The following is a 22,817-nucleotide window of genomic DNA, read 5'->3' on the forward strand; positions in this document are numbered from 1 at the left end:
ATTAATTCAATTTTTTCTCCAACAAGTTTTTGGATTCTCTGTAAATATAAAAATTAAACTTGCATATTTAGGATATTTAAAGAATTAATTTATTTAGGCTTTGAAAATTATTTGCAGCCTTTGTTATAGAGAATTATACAAAGAAAATAATATTAAAAGATTAGTACAGTTTTTGTTACTGAAATTAATTATTGCTACGTAATAATTTGCTTGGTTGAACGTGTCGCATAATCATGCTTTAAGAATACTTAAGAGACGTTATTTAATGGAAACAGGTGGTTTCCCAAAAAAGTGCGTTTCGTGCTAGATTACTGGAGAACTCTTCAGCGATGCTTGTTCAGTAATCCTTAGACGCAATTTGCGCTTGCCGTAATTGACTTCCTTTTTGAGAAACCACCTGTTTCCATTAAATAACATTTTCTAAATCCGCTCAAAACATGATTACGAACCGCATTAAAACAAAAAAACAGTTACTTAGAAAGTCCGTAACAAATTTACTCGAGAAAGGAATCTCAATTTTAAATAATCACATACTGGGCACATAATTCAATATCAGATAAGTTGATATTCCAGAAAATGTTTCGAAATATTAATGAAATTGAATAGAAATTATAGAAAGGAAATTAATACGAATACTCGAATAATATATTCAGAATTCGGTTTAAATATTACATAAATCTGTAAAATATGAATTCCATTTCACTGCTGTTAATTATATTTTGTAAAAATGTTTTTCACGTAGAAAAATATCCACAAAAGGAAATGGAAGCCATTCATATAAAATGAAACACTTCTTTCAGCCTTTGTTTATTTTAGATGATCCTGTGAACGTCTCTGATTTTCATAGCGATGCAGCATACGATATCAAAGACACAAGTGCACGCAATTTACATAAAAAATGTTCCTACATTCGTGATACAACGGTTCGAAAAAATGGTATTACTTCTCATTGTATTTAACTTTCTCTAAGAAACTGTAAGAATGATTTATTTCGTTTGAGATCTCCAATCCTATAAAATATGGTTGATACAAGAGGAACGAATAAAACCGATCTCAAAGTGAAATATATTCATTGTGCTCGAAACGTACATATTTATACGTTAATTTCGCTCGCGTAATGGCGTCGTTGGAGGTTCCGGTCGTCGATCAACCCTCGTACTTGGCTCGAATCTCGATAAAAAAGATTTGCACAAAGGACTCGAGCGATGCAAATGCTATTAATTCGCTTTGGGGAGCATTTCCATAACGAATTTAGGAAAAAATGGAAGAGCCGTAAGATACACTGACCCAGAAAGCTTTTCGTTGTATTAATACATCGGCGAAATTAGGGACACGGTGGGTGCAAGCGAAATTTTTGTCGCTTCTATCGAATGCTGGTGCGGAAAGGCCTCTGTGCTGCTCGAAAGACAGCCATTGGTCTGGGAAAGTTGCAATTTCCGAGCGAATAGGCCGCTCAACGGGTTGCAAAAGTCGATTAACGGAGCTGACAAAGCAGTAGCTGTCGACCCTGCGACTCCTGACGTGTTTGTCCACCCTCGGCAAACTATTAATATTTCGATCAAGTCGACGCTTAATTCGGTTATGTCAATTACGATCGCCGAGATCCGTGCAAGCAACGTTCATCGCCGAACACACGCGACACTCTCGATGCTCGCCAATGCTTGAAAACCACGGGGAAACTTCCGGTTTACGTCATCAACTTCTACGAGCTTTAATAACCGTAATGGCGCTCGCCACGAGCCAACTAACGCGGCTATTTTTATCACCGCCGAATCCTTTGACTATTACAGAGGATGCTTTTGCTCGAAAATTTCCAAAGACACAACGTTAATTTAAAACTGGACCAGTATTTCTTCAGTTACTCATAGATTATTGTGTCGTTCGGGTATCAAATTCCCCTGAATTCAATCATCGTTAAATTGATCGATTTGACAATACGTGAATTATTATATTACGTTGAGAATTGAGGGGCCCGTAATTGTAAATATTATATTATATTAACGATCGAGTTAATATTTGCAGGTAATAATTTATCGCAGTGGATACCAAACTGAAATGAATTTGTAAATTAATTTCACTCGGAATTATTTTCCATCTTTTTCATACAGCATCGATATAATTAATAAAAACAGTCGATTACTTTTATTTAGCCAGTAATTTTCTATTAGTCAGTAATTTTATTTGTTACAAACGTGAATGTATTTTTAACGAACAATATTATCTTCTTTTCGTATATTTCAAACTTAATAAAATATTTTGTTCGAGGAAATCCTCCCATATAATAACTTTCTTAGAAAATATTATATACAATCGTACTTTTTTTTATGAAAAAAGAGCACTTTTGGAATAGCGATTTTAAAGCCATTATTTCCAAAATTCGAAAACGTCTTTCATTGTAATTTTTTTATAAGAATTCTGACGGTGTTAGGTAACTAATAAAAAAACTTTGGGCATCGAGGAATTAATCACAAAGAAATTATGCATAAAAAAAGAATTGAGTGCACTTCTATTTATTTATTAAGAAAATGTGGGAATCAAAGGGCTTCGATATAGGAAAATGATGTTTCCGGGCAACTTGCCATACTGCAGTCTTGAAGATTTCGTTGGAATTTTGTATATGGCGTCCCGAACACCTCTCTAACAATTCTTCATCAGTTAAGCCTCCGTAAGAAGGTACAATACCTCTTGAACTTTTCCCTTGATTGACGGTTCGTGACTCCATTTCTTTGTCGCTTCCAAGAGCTTCAGCTCGTCGCCACTTGTACCGACCGTCCATTCTTGGAGGGCAATCCATGTGCTGTGGATTTTTATTTATTCAACATCGCTGGAAGAAACATCCGTAACACGAGGCTTTCATATAAATTGAATAATTTCAATATTTGCTTTTGGAATAATAAAATTTTGCTTCGTTAGTTTGGTTTTCCACTACCGTATAAATTAGCGAGGGAAACATTTCGAAATTGTTAATTGTAAATATTTCCAACCACATCGAAAGGCTGTAAATTTTTTAGAATTGCTTTATAAATTGCAATCTTTCACGTTTCACTCGAGGATAAAATAAAATTGTTGTAAACTAGTAAATTTAAAACACCAGAAATTGAAATTGCTTCGAATTAGAAGCTATACAGGGTGTTCGGCCACCTCTAGCAAAAATTTTAATGAGCGATAGTAGAGGCCAAAATAAGACGAAAATCAAGAATACTAATTCGTTGGTGGAAGCTTCGTTAAAAAGTTATTAACGTTTAAAGTGCCGCTCTTACTGAATTTTTTTCTCGAAAATGCGCAAGATTTCGGGGGTATGTCTATTCACCAAAAATGACTGTAATTGAACCCTACAACCGAAAATAATTTTTCCACAACGATTTGCAATTTTTTAATTTTCTCGAATAATTTCACACCTTCTCTATTTTTTTTCTCAAAAGTGGGCAGGATTTCGTGGGTATGTCTAATGACAAAAACTGATTGTAATTGACCCCCGCAACCGAAAATAATTTTTCCACAACGATTTGCAATTTTTTTTCTCCGTTGACTTTAGGCACCTAATTGGATTTTCAGTAAGGAATTTTTTTCTCGAAAGTGCGTACGATTTCGGAGGTATGTGTAATGATAAAAAATGATTGTAATTGATCCCCGCAAACGAAAATAATTTTTTTAAAACGATTTGAAAAATTTTTTTTTCGCCGAAAAATTTCAGCATCTACTCGATTTTTTTTCTCGAAAGTAGATAGGATTTCGGAGGTATGTGTACTCACCAAAAATGATTGTAGTTGACCCCCGCAACCGAAAATAATTTTTCCAGAACGATTTGAAATTTTTGAATTTAATTGTTAATAACTTTTTAACGAAGCTTCCATCAACAAATTAGTATTCTTGATTTTCGTCTTATTTTGGCATCTACTATCGCTCATTAAAATTTTTGCTAGAGGTGGCCGAACACCCTGTATGATTGATAAATTCATCGAATGATTTTCAATGATTTGTACAATTTTATGTTGAAAACATGTGTGTTGTATGGCAATTATAACTTCATATCATATCTTCAAGCACTTTAATCGTGTTAAAGTTGCAAATACACCGAAGAATTGTTGAATATTTCTGTTGTCCGCATTAAAGTTTGAAAAAATGTCAAGAAAATCCCTAAATACATAGCAGGCATAGCAATTAACGTGTCAAACGCTTGAGGTGTCTATCACTGTTTTTTCAGTTTTGATTAGTTTGTATATCTTCTAATAATGGTGATATTTTCAACCATTACTCCCTAAATGACCAAAACTTATGAATTCGACGATTCTTTGCCATTTCCACTCAATTGCATTACTAAAAAATGACAACGATTAGATTATCAGGTTCGTTTGCATTATGTTAAATAATGACTCGTTCGAAAAGGTGATATTGTTGACAAGGAACACCTGGTAAGTGCCCATATTCAATATTTTTTCGATTTCACGTATGCCACAGTACTCAGGAAATTAATCAACGCGTGTTATTATTTTTGCAAACTATATTCCATGTCGTATTATTTTTAAAATCTTAAATTATTTTTAAAATTTCAAAACGTTCTGCTTGGACGCAAACTTCACATCGACGAACAGTTGAATCACTTCACGAAGTTTCTCAATATTTTTCAACGACTGCTGTATTTGTAGTAAAATATATTTAACAGACCAACTGAATATTTTGATTATAGTCAGAAGTTTTTAGTTCATTTGTTTATACGAATATAAACATTTAAATATCAAATTATAATTAAATAATAAAATAATATTCAATTGTTTTAACTGATATATAGTCAATTGAAAAATTAATAATTAAAATTCTCTAGTAGCAGCTAATTGTTTAAAAACAGGACTCTGTAAAATAGTCCAAAATGGACACTGAATTCCATGAAACATATAATTAATAAATGGACTGAAAATCGAACGTATTCAATCAGACATAACTAAATAAGCACGAGAGACATAAAAGCGTAGTTCGGGTAAATTAAATTTATTTTTCTCATAAAAATTGACAAATACGTGAACGCGTCAAGTTCTTCGTACGAAGTGACTTCTGTCGATGAAGAGGAAATTAAAACCACGCGAAGTAATCAAAGATCCGACGTCACCTTCGATTGCGTAATTCCAGGTTCCCAAGACAATGTTTAAATATTGTTGTCGCGAAGTAAATTGTTTTCCGGGGTCGATAAGCATCGCAATTATTAAACTGAAATTAGGAGTAGCAACGATAACATTGAGGCCAATCAGAGATAAACGTCGTGAATCTCGGGACCAGGCGCGGTAATTTTCTTCCGTACCTGTAAACAATGCTTTCATGCCGCCTCGTTCGTCGTTTCCGTTGCTGTTCGTGACAGAATAGGAAGAAAAAAATAAAACAAGAAGGGAAATAACATATCGTGGGCGTAGAACAATGGCCGGTAATCGGGGGAGCCGATAATGACGACAGAGATGATTTTCTCTCCAGCAAGTTCCTTTCGCGTGCGATGTGCCGTGCAACGTTCATCTGACGCTTTTTGCTTCTCCTACCTTTTTTCTCTACGATGACGTGGTGCATCCACTGTTTGCTATTTATTCCCTCGATCCGGAATCACGGAGAACAGTATCGAGTACCAAGACATCAAGGATCATGAAGCGTTTTATCCTACTCGCTGGCATCGCCACCTTGCTGGTGTTCTCTGTAAGCTACATTCATACATCCAGTTCCAAATTCAAAATATTACCATCGTTTATATTTATTCAACTCTTTTTCACAACCATTGGATTATTGTAAAGGAGCAAGAACCATTATCATGTGCACAAAAAACAATCGGTTGGAGTAGCTAGCAACAGCTATGTCTCATCCTGAGAAAGAATTGGTCGGCATTATGAACCATTTGAGTCTACATTCTCGAACTGAATTTAAATATTTAACGTAGTTAATTCAAATATTTAAGTGTTATTGTAGTGTTTTATAACTGTAAAAATTGTAATCAAGTTTTTTAAAACTTTAAGTGGTATACTAGTTTCCTATGGCCTGGAAATGTCCTGGAAATATTAATAAAAAGTGTCATACAATAAAAAATAAATCTAGATAATAGTAACACGTAAAATTATAATAAAAATTGAAACCATAGTAGTATGGATATTTTGCCAGAGAAATAAAGAAAGTATATACATAGTCACCATTTTTGAGAAAGATTCATTGCATAGTGAATTATCTGAGATTCTGAATTTTAGTGATTTTGAGCATAATTTGTAATCGTCCATGAATGAATTCGAGCGAGGCTCCATACAAAGTTAATAATTTAATGGTAAGTGGCCCATTAAGCCGTAACGCGGATTTATTTCTGAGAGAAGGGCGTTAAAGCTCGGGACAAGGTCTAGTCAAAAAGGTGAGAGGAGTGGTAAAACCCTTGAGTGTGACACTTCCAAAGGCAAAGGTTACTTTTCCGCCAAGATTTTGCCTCGGCTTACAAAGCAAAAACAACCGAAGCGCGGCTAATGTCTCAGAGTTCATTTCAGCTAAAGATTGACCTTTTGGTAGCCCAGATTTCAATCCGTTTGATTATAAACTGTGCTTCGAGGTGGAGAACGTGACCTGCAACACTCTTTACACGAATTTTCGTTGTCTGAGGAACATCCTGACAAAAGATTCCGAAATAACCTTGCTTGCAAGGTGGCCATTTTCATTAAGAATTTTACTTCTTTTCTCGTTAGTAACTGCTGTCAATGGTGTTCCTTATTTTCTTTACAATAATCCAATTGGGGGGCTCGAAGTAAGATTATATAATATTTTTATAATTTCACAATATTATTAATTATTTTCTTTTTTTTACATCTTTTCTGTGGCGTAATCAGAGCTTGAAAAGGCTAGGAAAATAATTGTTTCGTACTGGGGGTTTCAGTATCGATGGTACAACCAAGAGGGGGCTGAAAATAAATAGTTTGCTCGTTTGAGGCTTTGTTTTTAAAAAAATTGAAAATTCCATTGTAAATGTAAGCAATAGAGTACGACTTGGACTTTTTATAAGTAGAAACAGTGGATAGTGGACAGACATACCAAAGCAACTACAAAGAAAATGTCTTATTCTTCATTTTCGGTTTACTTTTTCGTTACTGGAACACCCTGTATAAAAGCTGTAATCGAAATTGTTGTAAAGAACGTAAAAGTCGAATTGTATCGGTTTGTGTGGGTTATATAGGCTCTTTGTAGCGATACCTCCCACACTCGCCAATAGAGGGACCACTTTCTCACAAGTACTCGACGAATCATCGAATGTTCTGGCGTGTATGGTTGCTATATTCGTTCTGAAATAGTTTCGAATCTCTATAGTAATAAATATCTCGAAAAGATAATCAACATTTGATCTGACTCATTAAGAACAGCAGACATTCACATTAATAGATTTGAAACTTTTGTAAAATTTAAAAACTAATGGTTACAGTATTCTTTATAACAGTTATTCGGAATAAAAGTTCTTCATAATTGTTACAAGAACCGAAATCTATATTATAATTCTTTTCAAGCTCTGGAACGTAATTCCTTAAAAGATCTGTTAGCTGTTTAGGTGTTTAGCTTCATTGTACTGTTTAAAATTGAAGGTGATGAGTAGACTGCGGATGTTTATGCATTTATAGGAAATTTTAATTCTCAAGAAACTACAAAATGCACTCAATATGCAAAAATATAATAAATATCTTAAATAGGATATGAATTATATTTAGGAGCTGAGACAACCCTCTTCAAAGCTCCTATTTAATTAATTCTATTAATAAAAACATGAATTTGCATAAAGATCCGCAGTTTAGTGATGAGGTTGATTAAAATGGATAAATGTTGATTGGAGGTTACCGAAATTTCGGCCGGTGAAGTTTCGACGGAAGCCCCCACCCCCCAGGTGTTGGCTGTCCGGGGAAAACGCAGTCCACAGGATCTGCCTCCATGTCCTCCCCCGCCAAATGGAGAACCACCACGTGGACCTCCTCCAGACGGAGCTCCTCCGTGTATGCCTCCTAGTAACATGGCTCAACTTGCAAGCGCAGGTGAAGCGATGATGTCATCCATGGGAAGGATGAAAAGATCCGCGCACGATCGTTTATTAGATCATCAGGACGGACAGGGAGGACAGGGTGGTAACGGTCGCGACAAGAACATGGATGATAACCTGCCCAACCCGATGGGAGGAGGTGAACACGATGCTTCGAAATTCTTCTGAACTCATCTAACACAGAATCTAAAAAACTGATACGTTTCTCTTCAGGTGGAGGTCACCACATGGGATAAACGGAAGCCTAAACTACATCCACCAGCTATTTTACGCCCCTTCAATCCGACAATGTACTTGTAAACGACTCCTTTGTTTGTAGTTTGTCAGAATGACGAAATAAATGTCTCTTTGCAACAAAAACACAGCGTGAATCTTTCCCATTCCGGTGTAAAGGAACGAAATTATTTTCGCAGGGTTCCTTTGAGAATTCCATTCGAAAATTCCGTACCTTATTTGGGTTAAGTACACTATCCTCTTTCGAAGAGCGCTCCCTTTGACGAGACCCAAGCGCCCGAAAGCTGTCCATTTAACTCCCCGAAAATTTCTGCCGGATAACCAGAAACTCCCCAAAGAAGGTTCATCAGGTTTTATCTTTGACCTTTTGGGGAATTAATCTCGAATGCTAGCTCGTAAGATCGAGTTAACGCGGTTAACGTAGTTAGCTGCATTCGTACGGGGTTGGGTTTTCAATTATCGTTCTTTTTGTTCTTGCAGTGCGTGATCTGCGTGAACGCCAGAGCCACGATGCAGACGGCTCCGTGTGGGCATCGAGTGGTCTGCAGGTAAAATAGACAAAATAATCACATTGTGTTCGATGTTCCTTCTTGCCACAAAAAGACAATTACTACTACGTGATGTAAACAACATTTGTATGAACATTTTTTTAATAATTACAACTCCATTCGAGATATCCTGCTGTACTCACTTAGATAAGACACCCTGTAGATGCTAATAGTAATTACTTTCACACTTAAAATCTACTTTGATTATCAATAAATATGCATTAAAATTTCCATTAAAAGTACGTTTTTCCAAAAGTGTAAAGATATGCAAACGTGTGAATGTAAATGAAACGTATTAAATAATGGGAACACTGCAACTTTGGAATCGTGTAAAAGGAATTCCAGGTGTATATTAATTATAGATTTTAATTGAATCGTTAACGAACAGATAGAAACTTAGCTGTTTCATTAAACGTTATACGCTATACGTTTTATCAGTTGTTTCTCTTTCGAATAGAATTTTGCCCATCTTCGCGATGGCAGTTTGGGAAACGAGACAATAAGTGTAGACTCGACTCCAAGGATTTTCAGAGTCACGTGTGTGGTTTGGAAGTGAGACAGTTAATGCTATTTTAGCTAATCGTGCCTTTGTTCTCGGTGTGCTGCAGACGCTGTTTCGTCAAAACGATACAAATGGCTGTCTCGCAGAGGCTGCTACCACTGAGATGCGTCATATGCAGAGCGAAGATCCTGCGTCTGAAGCAGACCCTAATCCCACGGGACGTAAGTAGCGCAAATAATTATGCACGTTCGTATTTTAACATCCGTGTCGACTGTATATCCGTCGTACCACTTTTCGTGCTCGTCGAGAGACATTCCGAGTAGGGATTTAACACCGGTGTGATTTTCATGCTGGTATTATGCCAGCGAAGTTATCCCGAAAACCGAAATAAATACCGGTATTATTCCAGTATTCTGATTCTGAATACCGTCTGTTTGACAAATCTTCCCCTGTATTTTAGTCTGTTATTTTAGTATACGGTTAATTAACAATGGAACATACCGAAATATCGATAATTAATTTTGATGGAAATTAACACTATATATACCACGACCGGTCAACAAAATTTGTTATGGAATTCTAGTTAGCTTTCGATGTAAATAGGAAACGTTAGAAGAAGCAAAGGCCTCTCCTTTAAAATGATTTTGAAGATATCGTAATTTAAATGAAGGGGTAGTTTTTAGAAATTCAACTATCTCTGACATTCGTGACTAGAAAGTAGTAGTATTTCCAAGAATTCACTATTTATTACGAGCACGTACGATCAACGACCTCGCTAAGGCCATAGTGAAAGTTCATTGACCTCGCGACGTCAACAATAGAAAGTAAACAAACGCTTCGAACCCTTATATCTCCGGAACTAATTACGCTATCGACTTGAATGAACCCTCATTTTAAAGGGCTCTTCATCCCCTAACCGATGAATGTAACTACTGTTATAGTTCATGCTGTATATTTACTTTGAAGCTATATATCTAAAGAAGTTTCAGCAATTCCTATTGATTATACATGTTGTACGATAAAACTGGATTATAAATTATTTATATAATAGAAAATGAATTTAAATTTGTATACACAATGTTTTCGTAATTACTGTTCCAGCATTTCTTCGTAAATAATTGTTTTTCCGGAATTAACCACCCCAGTCAATTTCCACGACCTAGCCAAGAATAAACTCGTTCACCTCAGAACGAAAAATGTGCCATTTAACTAATATTTGAGAACGTTATAGAAATATTACATAAAAGGGGCCCACAAGCTCCATTAGACTGCTAAAATGGTTCCAAGAATCACTGCTTTCGATTAACCAAGTCCTTCAAGGATTTTAAATAAAAATTAAATAACGAAATTGCAGTGAGACGCAATACGTTGCTTAAAAAAAATATTCGCTATAGAAATATTACATAAAAGAGTCCAATAAGCTCCATTAGACTGCCAAAATGGTTCCAAGAATCATTGCTTTCGATTAACCAAGTCTTTTGACGATTTTAAATAAAAATTAAATAACGAAATTACAGTGAGACGCAATACGTTGCTTAAAAAAAATATTCGCTATAGAAATATTACATAAAAGAGTCCAATAAGCTCCATTAGACTGCCAAAATGGTTCCAAGAATCATTGCTTTCGATTAACCAAGTCTTTTGACGATTTTAAATAAAAATTAAATAACGAAATTACAGTGAGACGCAATACGTTGCTTAAAAAAATATTCGCTATAGAAATATTACATAAAAGAGTCCAATAAGCTCCATTAGACTGCCAAAATGGTTCCAAGAATCATTGCTTTCGATTAACCAAGTCTTTTGACGATTTTAAATAAAAATTAAATAACGAAATTACAGTGAGGCGTAATACGTTATTTAAAAAAAATATTCGATTCGACGACGACCCTGAAACTTCGTGCATCCTTGAAATTTTTAGCCAACCGGGATCTAGGCCATTAGTTTGGCCACCCTTCAGTATCCGAGAATTTTATTTACGTTTTGAAATCGAGGTCCAGAAACGCGTCCACGGCAACGTGGCGTTCGCGTTCGCTCATTTGATTCCGTTGGCGTAAAATTGCGAGTAATTGGAGCGGACTCGGAAAGTCCTCGTCGCCTTTCAGCGAACCTGAATGCCACGTCGCGCGACGTATGACCATTCCGTTCGAAGCAGTATTCATAAATACCGTCCGCCATGAATGCGCGCCACGCTCTTTTTCCCATTCATTCGCGATTAATCTTGCGAAATTTCCGCTGTACGGACGAGAAACGACCCGTAAATGATCCGTTCAGACCCGCTCGAATTTGCCCCGATAAAAGCCCCGAGTGCTTTGGCGATGCTTCAACCTTAGAGTACCAACAGTTTTTTTTGTTCGTTCGTTAATACTATATTGGAGCTCGCGGCGGACCCCATTGTCATTTATTCCCACCGATGTTGTTTCGTAATTATTATTCTTCCACGGGAGCATTTCTGATTTAAATAGCCGGATTCGAGGTACGAATAAACATAAAACAAACTCTCTGGAAGTATATTAAAATATCAAGGAATTAATTTCCTATATTGGACCATTTAAGAAACCTTCGTAAATCGAAAACGTGGTCATTGTTTCGAACAGAAAAATTTAAGAACAATTTAGAATGGCTAATTACAAAACAATATTTTCATAATAGTAATTTGGACCACAGATCAGTATTTAGATATATACTTATATTCTGTAATGAAAAGAAAAACTAACTCCGAGAAGTATTTTGGCAGTCTATGCACTAGAGACATACGTTTATCTCTGTTTTCATAATCGAACTTCAATTTAGTGCTAAAGAAGAATATCATTATTATTATATTTGTTGAGAAGTATTCAGTGAACTTATTACTTGTCATAAATGAAAGGAGTTCACGTATGAATTAATATAAATAGTAACAATCATAAAAAATGATTCAATCTGAAACACTGTATAATATTTTAGGGAAAATTCGAGGAGCGTTTGGTTTCGAATTTCTTTATTCTGGAACCTAAAGATCACTGTGTATAATAAATATAAATATTTTGGAGCTCGTTGGCCCCTGGTACTTTAGGGGTTGAACGTAGCCTTTCGAAAAACAATGAAAAAGCAACGAATCATTTTTTAAGGTTTTTTGGTACCGATATAATAAATTATGATTTATTTCTTTTCATAGTACTCGATGTCAGGGAAGTCCTGGGTGCTGCCTCAGAGTGCATCGGAGTACAACATGGGCACCGGGGTGCCCGTAGGGGTGTCTGGTCCTGGTGGCAGATGGGTTCCTGGAAACGTACCAGCCTCTGCATCGCTGTACTCTATGGCCAGCGGCTCGTCCTCTATTTCTGGTTCGTACACTCCATGTATAAATCTGTCATGTAGAAATTACTTAACCATACGTCCTGTAATTCCAAGCACCACAAGTTAAACCAACAAAATTTCGAGTGGTCCCGAAGTATTCATTTTTCATTTAAAATTTCTTCCTGGGCAAATTATTAAATAGAAAAAGGATATTTTTCTTTTATCACATATTAAACAGTACTTGAACTATATGTTCACCAAGTTTTAGCACTTAAAGTTGTAAAATAACGGAGTTACGGAATATCGAATATCATTGTGTTTGGTAGGACCTTGTCAGTTCTCAAGAATTGTCAAAAAATTAGGGAAAACATTGCAAAATCTATATTTTTTGAACGACGTTGTTCATACGTATCGAAAATTGCAAGAATATTTTAACGAAATTTCTATTATTTTTCAAAAGAGAAAATTGATAAGTTAACTTGTCTAAAGTAACAGTAAACCTAATTTTAGAAATTAATATTTATCTTAAATTAAAGAAAGTGTTGCTTACTGTGTGTCTGTTAATTAGACTGGTCAACGACAAATATTTATTCTTCATCTAAGCGATCGATTCAAGTTCTTGTTATACGACTCGAAGTACAGAGATGAAAGTTAAATTAAAATGCATAAAAATAGGTCATTCTTTCCGGGTTTTACATTTTATATCCGTTAGCCTTTTACCTGATTTGCAATTTCAGCAGACTATTCTTGAAATATAAACGCTAAGTAGACTTAATATGGAAACATACTATTTTCAGTTCCATTATAATCTGTGATGGATCAACATAGACATAAAAATCCATTGTAATTTCATTAGTTTAATGTCATTTCATATTAATATACGTATACTTTAATCTACCGGGCTTGAACCAAATAAACCATGCATTATGTTTTCAAACCAGAGCTAAAAAAATATTTTCTTTCCTAGTGTACATGAATAGAAAGATAGCTTAATCGTAAAGAATGCAAACAATTGTTAACAATTTGTTGACCAGTCGTTATGTGCCCTAACCGATGAAACATGAATACAAAGATTAACCAGCCTGAAGTTGCCTCGTCTTTATTGGTGCAGGAGTGTCTTCCGTATCTTCTTCGAGTTCGTCTTCTGCAAGTAGCACAGGAAGTTCCAACCTTGGGAAATCTACAAGAGTGAGGCAGCCTTGTAGCGCGATCTTGAGACGTTCGCAGACGCAATCCATGAAAATGAGGATTCAGGTCCGTTGGATATAGTTAAACAACGCTTATTAGTAACTATAGCAATCCTTACTTTCGATCGACAATCTCTTACTGCACCAAATTGAGCTCAATCACACCGAACAATAGAAGAATCGATGCTTGAAAGAGGAAGACTCCAAGTTACGCTTCGATTTTAACGATCTTTCGTACGGTGATAAAAAATATACTTTTATTTGTATACAGATAGTGGGACACTTTGTATAATCACAGTTTTAATAGCTTGCTACGCCGATCAGTGTCGTCTGAGCAACTATAAAACCATATTATTAAACATCCCATTATTTTACAAAAGATCGTTAAAAAAGCGGTACAATCGAGGTGTCATCTCGTTGGAATTGCTTCAGAGCAACCTGTTTCGATTTTGTCCAACTTAGTCGCTTGAAAGTGAGAATTGCAGCACACCAAAATTCACTAACCTTGTGTACTTTACGGATACGTACTAGGAGTATCAGGATCCCGTTCAGCAAGTCACCGAGGAGGAGGAAGTGATGAGAGAAAACCGGGAACGTAGATTGCCACCGATCAAGGAGTTCCAGAGGGACTATCGCGCAGGGAAAGCCTCCACTAGGATACGGTAATACGTGGACGTTTTTATATATTTCATACCTGGAGAACGATACATTCAGAGGACTATCACTTGGAGGCATATCAAGATATTCTCTATTACAGACCAAAAACACGTAAAGCGAATCTAGCATCAGCCTAACCCAAGCAACATCCAAGGAACCGATCCCACTCTAATCAATCGAAGTCTGGAATCACTTAATCCAAATCTAATCAACACCTAATATATCTGACCTATCTGGCAGAGTTGGCGTGCATATCATGATTCGGCGGCCGGTTTAATTAACTCAGACTTGGCATATCTCGGCTACTTAAACCCTAACATACCCACTGCACCTACTCCAAGCCTAACCGAAACATTTACACCAGCGTTTCCCAACATGAACGGTAATAACCCTCTGGGAGGCGCTACAGTCTTTCAGGGGAGCTCTAAAACGACTACGAACCTAAGCAGTGAGGGGTGTTTCAACACACCAGAGGATAGTGATCCATATTTAACACTGTAGATCGAATACAATCACTGAGGTTTTTTAAGGATAAGGATTAATTTTATTTACACTACTCCTACCCGAAAGTGTCGAAAGACATCTCATAAAGTTTTTAACTCGAAATTATGTTTCTTGAGCAACGTGATATTAAAAATGACTTAGTTCTAGTTAACCCTCTATATTCTAGAGCGACTCTAAAAACGCATAAAAACCGAATAACCGTCGCTGTTTGGTCGATAGACATACTATTAATAGCATTCGTACCTACAGATAAGCATAAACTGTGATTGATCGTGTCTATGACCCAAGTGATAACGAGAGTGATTGCAACAAGAGAAAGCTCAAGATTGTAGTGTTTTGAAGTGCATCTCGAAATGCTTTAGGAATTGTTTAATTTGTACTACAAAAAATTTCTTTGGAAAAAGAACGAAACCTCGATCAACAAATTGATATTATTGATTTTAGAATCTCCCAATAAAATTTTTCCCAGGGGTGACTGAACACCCTGTATATGTAGTTTTTTTAAATGATTGCAACGACTGCGACAGCGAAGACGAATGAATTGTAGATTCACGTTAAGATTCAAGACTCTGTTGGTTGAAAAATGAAATAGAGGATTCGAAAATTGTCGAGTCGAGCAAGATACGTTGAAGGAACGAAGTTGGGAAACGTTGACTGACACCATCCACTGGCAATCGTTGCTCCATCCTTTTGCGACGTATATTCGCAATTTTTGCTCCGCAGATGTGCTCAAAAAATCGTAACTCAACTAGAGACATCACCGAGTCCTAGAGGCTCGAGCAGCGGGGCCACCACGACGCTCGCGACGTTAGCGAGGACGTCGACGAAGAGGCCGCAGCCGGCGCCGAAGTTGTCGGTGATCCAAGAGGTCCAGAAATCAAAGAAGGAGAAGGAGAGGGAGAAGGAGCGGGAGAAGGCGGAGAAGGCACGGCAGAAGGAGGAGGAGAAGGCGGAAAAGACCAGACAGAAGGAGGCCAAGAAACTGGCCAAGGAGGAGAAGAAGAAAGCGAAGAAGGAAGCGAAAGCGAGGCGAAAGGAGGCCGAGGAGAACCTCCTCAGGGAAGAAAAGTAGTCTTCTGTCGAGTAGGAACAACGTAGAGAGTTCAGAGTGATCAATAACGTATTCGAATAGCCCGTACGACTCTCGACCCTGATGGGGACTGAAGGATTTTGAATACACTTGATCTCACCGCCACCGGGATATTCGTTCAAGATGAACTGCAAACCCGGTCGTTGCCGTTAAAATCAAAGATCCGCGTGCGTTTTGTAATCGTTAGGGTTCGCGTAGTTTTCTTCCCCGGGGGCGTGACAACGTCGAACGTAGGCGTTTTGTTCCCGGAAGAATGGGTTCTCTTTGTCGAATGTACCGTCGCTTCGTTTCACGGGCAAATTAGGATAAGGCGTTTTAACGTTTTATAAAATGAAATAGAAAAAAGCTGGCGGGCGCGTTTGCGACGCATCTTGAACCACCAACGATCCCGGGGGGCAGCGAACGTATAGCGACGGTAGAGAAGTATACCTAAGAAAACCTAGAAGCGGCCAAACTTAGCAACCTGTCATATCGAGTTATCGCGGACTAATAATACTAATCGATAGGAAGACTCGAGAGCGTAGCGGCTACGTTGTTATTATTTGATTAATCGCGTAATCTTCGCCCCCCCCCCTTGCCCCCCTGCCCCCCCCCCCCAACCCAAAACCTCGAAACCCCTTTATTCTGGACGTTTCCTTTTTAGGAACAGTAACCGCCGTGACGTTTGTCGTTACTTTTTTTATAGATCACCCGTCAGTTCGTACTTAATGTCTGTCGTTTTAGCGGTGAAAGAAACGGCGATCTATTATTTCGACTCTGCTTCACAGACAATACTTTGTGGACGGTAGCTTGTTTCGCAACTGATCGTCGCCGGTTTGTCGCGAGGACTCGCGTGAACGTTCGTCGTCGATAAAGCCTGTTCCTCCAGTCGGTTCGAACCCCAGGAACCCCGGGTCACCATCCTCCGGGCGCAGAAAGGACGAATCAGGTTGAACGAGGGAATAGTTTGAACCATGCTCGAATCGACGAGCATCGAACGTTTGCGCTAATTTCCAAACGCGACGGCGTTTATTTCGCTTTTCGTGAGCCCCCGCCAATCTGTTCCGACCCTCTTCCTCGCGAGGTGAGAGTTCGTTCCCCCGCCGGGGAGGCGACAAGCGTACACGAAGATAGCCTAATCGAGGAACGCGCGCGACACGGCGCCCGTTCCGCGACGAAGATAGTTTTAAATCATAGTACAATACAATAGGTAAACGACGAAGCAGAGTTTCGAGTGCAGTGAGTGTCTCGTCACTTCGTGATTATCGTAGATCCGTAGCGTTTTACGAACCGATTCGTTGAATTCCTCTTCTCTCGCTCGAGACGCGGCTCGAGAGGCTCGATCGATCGATCGACTACTTGCAAAACTAATATCCCCCTCCGCCACGTTACCCTAATCGCTGTTTATGAAGTCACCCTTTCGCCGGGCATACCGAAACGATCTCTTGCGGGCACTTGCGTCCAAGTTCGTTTAGACTCAAAGAGAGTCAATGAGGCGTTGCTCTTCAAGCTCACCCTTTCACAAATCAAACTCGACGCAAAAAAAAAACACTAACATAACGTCATTTTGTAATTTTCTGTGATTTTGATTAGCGAGCCAGCACTCAAAAATCGACCAATCAATACTTTCATCGTTGAACAAGTGTTTTACGTTAATTTCACGTCATTTTATCATTTGGGGGTCAAAATAACTTATTTTAGTTTCTGAAATTTTTGGTGACCTTTATCAAGCGTATAAATTTTAGTTTTTTCTTCTTGTTTTTCTTAGACCTGTTCGGTAGAAGTATTAAGAAAACAAATTTCTAGAAGAACTTGATCTGCGAAAGGGTTAATTTGAAAAGCTCTGTAGACAGTTACTTTAACAAAAAGTATCCACGATATGGAACTCGTAAAATATGCATTTTTAAATAATATTATTGAAAGAACTTTCTTCGCAAGTGTTCGTCTCACGGTTGGAAAATTAATTGCCCGCTGAAACGCAACGCCTACTTTTACGCCACGCCTATTTAGAGAGTCGGCAGAGTGGGGGATGGCGCTTACCAGTAACCTCGAGCGGACAGTTAATTTTTGTGTCGACTATGGTGCACGAGAAATCTGAGTTTCGTCATTTCGAACACCGAGATCGAGTTGTCCAGTGAAAAGGTTACAGAACAATAGTAACAATGAGTGAAAACGCATACATATAAATATATACATAATATAATACGCGCGGAATGTTGTTTAAAAGGAAAATGGTTCGAATATTAAGAGTATACGATTAACGATAACGAGACTAATACGCGATTAGAACTCTTTGAAACTGTTCACCCTCCGACCCCAACCTTTGCTCCTTTTTCGTCCTTTTTGGCGGCGTGAGCGACGCTAGATGAAATAATGATGATCGAGCACTGTTCTATAACCACCCCATAAGTTTGTGCCAAATTATTAGAATTTAATATTAATTCAAACGTACCATTGAATTTTGAGAAAAATTGTAATCCCCTTCTCGTTCCTCTTTCATTGAAATGTTATTCAATACTCTTTTTTTAATACTTTGATATTTTCAAATTGATTACCCATTGAAAAATGGGTATTACAAAATTTGTGAGTAATGCACGAAATGAGTGACTATCGTACAAAGCAATATCCGCACAACAAGATGGACGTGACAAAATTTCTCCAAAAAATATACATAACTTTTTTTTTTTATATTTTGTCGCGTGTGGGTTAACGTTGTCACAATGTCTTTATCACGTTGTGTCCATTCAATGATACTGATCATTTTACACCCATGATTACACGATGATGGTAATTTTTCGAAATTAACCTTTTCGCAAATCAAGTTTTCTTCTTACTACATTGTAATAAAAATTTTATTGCATGTATGTAATGATACTTGCACAAAAAATAACATTCAATGCTTAGTTGACACTTGAAGGAATCAGTTTTCTCGTTTTTGAGTGCTAGCTCGCATAACCGCACAAGTAAGTACGAATGAGATTACGAAAAACAACAAAATTACATTATTACTTCACTTTTTAGTGAATTTGATCTATGAAACTTTATCTTCGCCAGTTTAAAAGGAAAGAAAGGCACAAACTTATGCGATGACCTGATATTAAACGAACCAGCGATACTTTGTCTTTCAGTGTAATTAGGTAGAGAGGTTTGAGTACTCAAAACAGACTCAAATGTATGGGATTCAACATCACGTTTTTAATTACACAGCTGCAAATGCAAAAATGGTTACGAAAATGACTATTTCGAACTATTGTATATTGGTTCTGAGTTAAAAGAGCTATGGAGAACCTAGAAAATGGCATAACTGTTACAGTTATATCGATTTCAGTTAGTTCTGAAGAACCGATATATCATTCTGCTTCGATTATGGTTCTGTGTATATAAATACATTTTTATATCGATTTGAGTATGGTTTGATAAAAGAAAATTCATTGGAATAGCTCTAAAAGTAACTGATTTTTATGAATTTTCTATTTTGGGAAAACTATTTTTAAATTACAGAAAAACATTATTTATGTCGATTCTTTTTATTATTTATCTTTTCGACGACCTCTGCTTACGTCTTGTGTAGCATTTGGCAAAAAATAATTTTTTTAAAGTTTATGCTGATTTCGAACCTGGTTTCAAATTAAGAAATGGAAAATTTACAAATCAATACAAATATATAAATTTTCTCGGTTCTCGTAACTGTTTCAAGAACCAGGGATTCTAACCACTGTATAACCCTAACCGTGACCCGATTAACCAAGACTGGTTAACACACAAGAGAACAACTCGGGTTAAACCGTTTAGAACAGTTTATCTAACTCACAAGGCAAAAGTATGTATACAAAACCATTAAAAATTGTACTTTGCAAAGCAATGCTAAAGTACACCGTTATTATTAGTGAAACGTAGCATTATTTACTGACAAGAGGAAGTTTTGAATATTTACGAAAGGTGTGTACAGTATATTTACTTTTGACTCTCGTTGTACATATGTAATAAGACCAGACAATATATTGTTCGTCCGCGAGAAATTGGCTAGCGAAAGAAATGCGGGTCTGATTGGTTCCCCACTTTAGTTCCAAGTTTGGCGCGCCCTATTGGTCGAAACAACTTCTCGCGAACGCGCGGTATTTACGATTTAAGTGCTACAAATAACCTACTGTTAATTTTATTTCGCATCGACTGATCAACGATGTTGTAATGCGTTTCGAATGTGATAATTGCACCGTTCTGTTTGTATGATAAATTATTGAGAATAACCAATAGGAATTAAATAGTAACCTATTTTTCAAGAGTGGGTTCCAAGAGTCAACTATAGTAAAACGACCCGTTGTAAGAGCGAGTTAACCGGGTTAATCAAGTCTTCGTGCATTGGTTAACCCGGATAAGTGAATCATTCTACTAAAAACTCGATCCAGAGTTAGGTCTGAGTTAGAATCCCTGTTAAGAACCGAAACCGATATTATAACTATTTCGATTAGGTCAACTAGCGTCGCTCGCGCGCCAGCTCGAGCAGCCAAAAATCAAAAGCAATTTTTTTACAACGCGCAACGATTATTTAGAAGAAAAAAAAAGAAAGACGCGATATCAAAACTAGAGGAAGACGAGCAGGCGAATAGAAAGACACGGAAGAGCAAACGAGAAAGCAGGAAAGCTTCTCGTTTGCTTTTCTCATACTTTGTCCCTTGGCTTGTTCCTACGATCCCCGTTTGCGTCTGCTTCTTACGTCCCGCGTGCGTTGAAACGTCCTCCTTCAACTTGACCTAATTTACGCACTGCCGGTAACTTTTTGGTGATTATTTCAAAAATGAAAAGTCTCGTCGATCATCGATAATTTTTAAACAATTTTTTCCTCGACATTTGCGCGTGAAATACAAACGAAACTACATAGGTAGTATTATTTGCGATCTTCTGACCTCTCAAAACAAATTTAACATTCGTTGTATAGTGTACAATTTTTGTTCTTGTTGTTAAAATTGACTATTTTAAACACAGATTTTGTAAACAAGTCAAACAAATGATTAGAAGTACAGTGGTAATTAGTGTGGTCATCAAAGTGTTAGGTTGAGAGCAGTACATGTAATGTTTGGAATACATTTTTCAAAAAACAACAAACATTACTTATGAACTATTTATTAGACTGCATACGACCATCCAAATGCTTTGGTTAATGAATTACCAATATCAATAATACAACTTTCGTTTCGAATCACCGATAACCAATATCAATAACGTGAAATGAAACATTCGAGGGAAAAATGAAGTAAAGCAACCGAAATAAATTCATAATCCTAGAGATATTTAATTTTAGTTCGATTAAACAGTCCCTCGTGAAAGAAATGATCGAAATCGGTGAGACTTGGCCTTTTCCAAATAATAACCAACATTTTCTTTTCCAACGATCGGAGATGAGAGGGAGGGTCATCGTCAAAAGGCTCGCCGTGTTTCCAGGGCTGAACGGACATTCTGGTCTCTGGAAGCATCGTTACCCCAGCCAGGGTTCTTCTCGCGAGCAAACGGTCGAGAAAGTCTCCAAAAAAAAGTTCTTCTCTGTTAGGACGAGCTCGTTACGTCGCTTTTAGACGAACCGCCAACGAGGGTGGACGCTTTAAGTTCTCGCGGCGCGTTCGACGGAACGCGACGGAGGAACTCGACGAGCAGAATTTGTTGTATCCAAGGAGAACGTCGCGCACATATCAGTAGTAATTAGTACATTTTAATTGGCGTCCTTGCTTGAACTTCAACCTCGAGGACGGGCGTACATCCGTCGTGCTCGCGGGAGACGAAGTTTACTCAACGACGCTGCTAATTAGCGTGTAATGTAGACTGTCAATTATTACCTATTACATCAGTTTCATCTGTAACGAGTTCAACATTGTCGACGTTTCACGATGAGGAGGACGTCGTGGTTAGCGCCGACGATTCTCTGTGACTTTTAGGGGGTTGATTAGGGTGTCTGTTTGCTCCTATTTCGCGGGGATTACAACAATTTCTACTTCCGAACGACATCACCAGGATATCGATAGCTTATCTCGATGGTGAACCTTGGTGAACCTATTAATGGAAGTCGGTGATTTGGAAGCAGAAGTTACCGTGGACTGAGGACTCTTTGCGCTTCGATGCATAGCTCTCATTCCATGAATCAACTACGTGAATTTACCTACGTGAAACCAAAAAATTTGGTAGACGTTTCGAGATGCAGTGTCATTTTCATCTGTGATAAGTTTTTTACGCGGACTTAGGCTTCAAGAAGGAATTATGCCGCTAATTTGTCGAATCAATTGACCCCACAAAAGGAGAAGAAATTGCATTCTTTCTTAAAGTTCATTTTAGTATAATCATTTGAGTAAAGGAAATTTGTTTTAAATGCAAGAAGTTATGTATCGATGCTCTGACACTAAAATTTAAAAAAATAGAGTTAATTGCCCTGGCTTGTAAATAACTAATATAACAATGAATATAGTTACTCGTATTCGTACACTTGTTTCTTATGAATTCAGCCATTGTTTTAGAATCTGGTACATTTTTTCGTACATTAAGATATTTAAGGATAATTAAGTTTGTGTGTTTGAATAAATTAAAAACAAAGCTTGTTAATAGAAACACTTGGGAACACCGCCATATTGTTGACATTATTATATACTGTTTATATTATACCTTATCCGTTAATATTTTTAAAAAACTACTTCATAAATAGAAGTAACACAGTGAAAGAAGTAACATTTGATAAAAATAACTGCAAAGGATTTATAAGAAACAAGTTTCTTTTTGCTTATAGCAAATCACCATTATAGTGTACAAACACGAATGAGAGTGATTGTATATG

The 22,817-nt window shown here is 37.2% G+C and overlaps 2 protein-coding genes across 2 annotated transcripts in view; both read left to right on the top strand.

Moving 5' to 3' along the window:
* The window catches only part of LOC122404298 (chromatin assembly factor 1 subunit A-B-like), a 65,693-nt gene extending 49,226 nt beyond the window's left edge, over positions 1–16,467 (top strand). Inside the window, exons 4-9 of the mRNA XM_043408231.1 lie at positions 8,738–8,805; positions 9,414–9,528; positions 12,465–12,633; positions 13,698–13,840; positions 14,305–14,435; positions 15,658–16,467. Coding sequence (XP_043264166.1) covers positions 8,738–8,805; positions 9,414–9,528; positions 12,465–12,633; positions 13,698–13,840; positions 14,305–14,435; positions 15,658–16,006 — 975 coding nt within the window. The 3' untranslated portion in view covers positions 16,007–16,467. The remainder of the gene's footprint in view (positions 1–8,737; positions 8,806–9,413; positions 9,529–12,464; positions 12,634–13,697; positions 13,841–14,304; positions 14,436–15,657) is intronic.
* On the top strand, positions 5,522–8,373 carry LOC122404316 (ena/VASP-like protein). The gene is made up of 3 exons (XM_043408249.1): positions 5,522–5,673; positions 7,823–8,162; positions 8,237–8,373. Exons 1-3 carry the CDS (start codon positions 5,623–5,625, stop codon positions 8,257–8,259), a joined length of 414 nt encoding a protein of 137 aa, XP_043264184.1. The 5' UTR covers positions 5,522–5,622; the 3' UTR covers positions 8,260–8,373.
* Positions 16,468–22,817: the final 6,350 nt, after the last annotated feature.

The sequence above is a fragment of the Colletes gigas genome, unplaced genomic scaffold (genome assembly GCF_013123115.1).
Source record: "Colletes gigas isolate AHSC1104 unplaced genomic scaffold, ASM1312311v1 Colletes_gigas_Sc00002, whole genome shotgun sequence".
Lineage (NCBI taxonomy): Eukaryota > Metazoa > Arthropoda > Insecta > Hymenoptera > Colletidae > Colletes > Colletes gigas.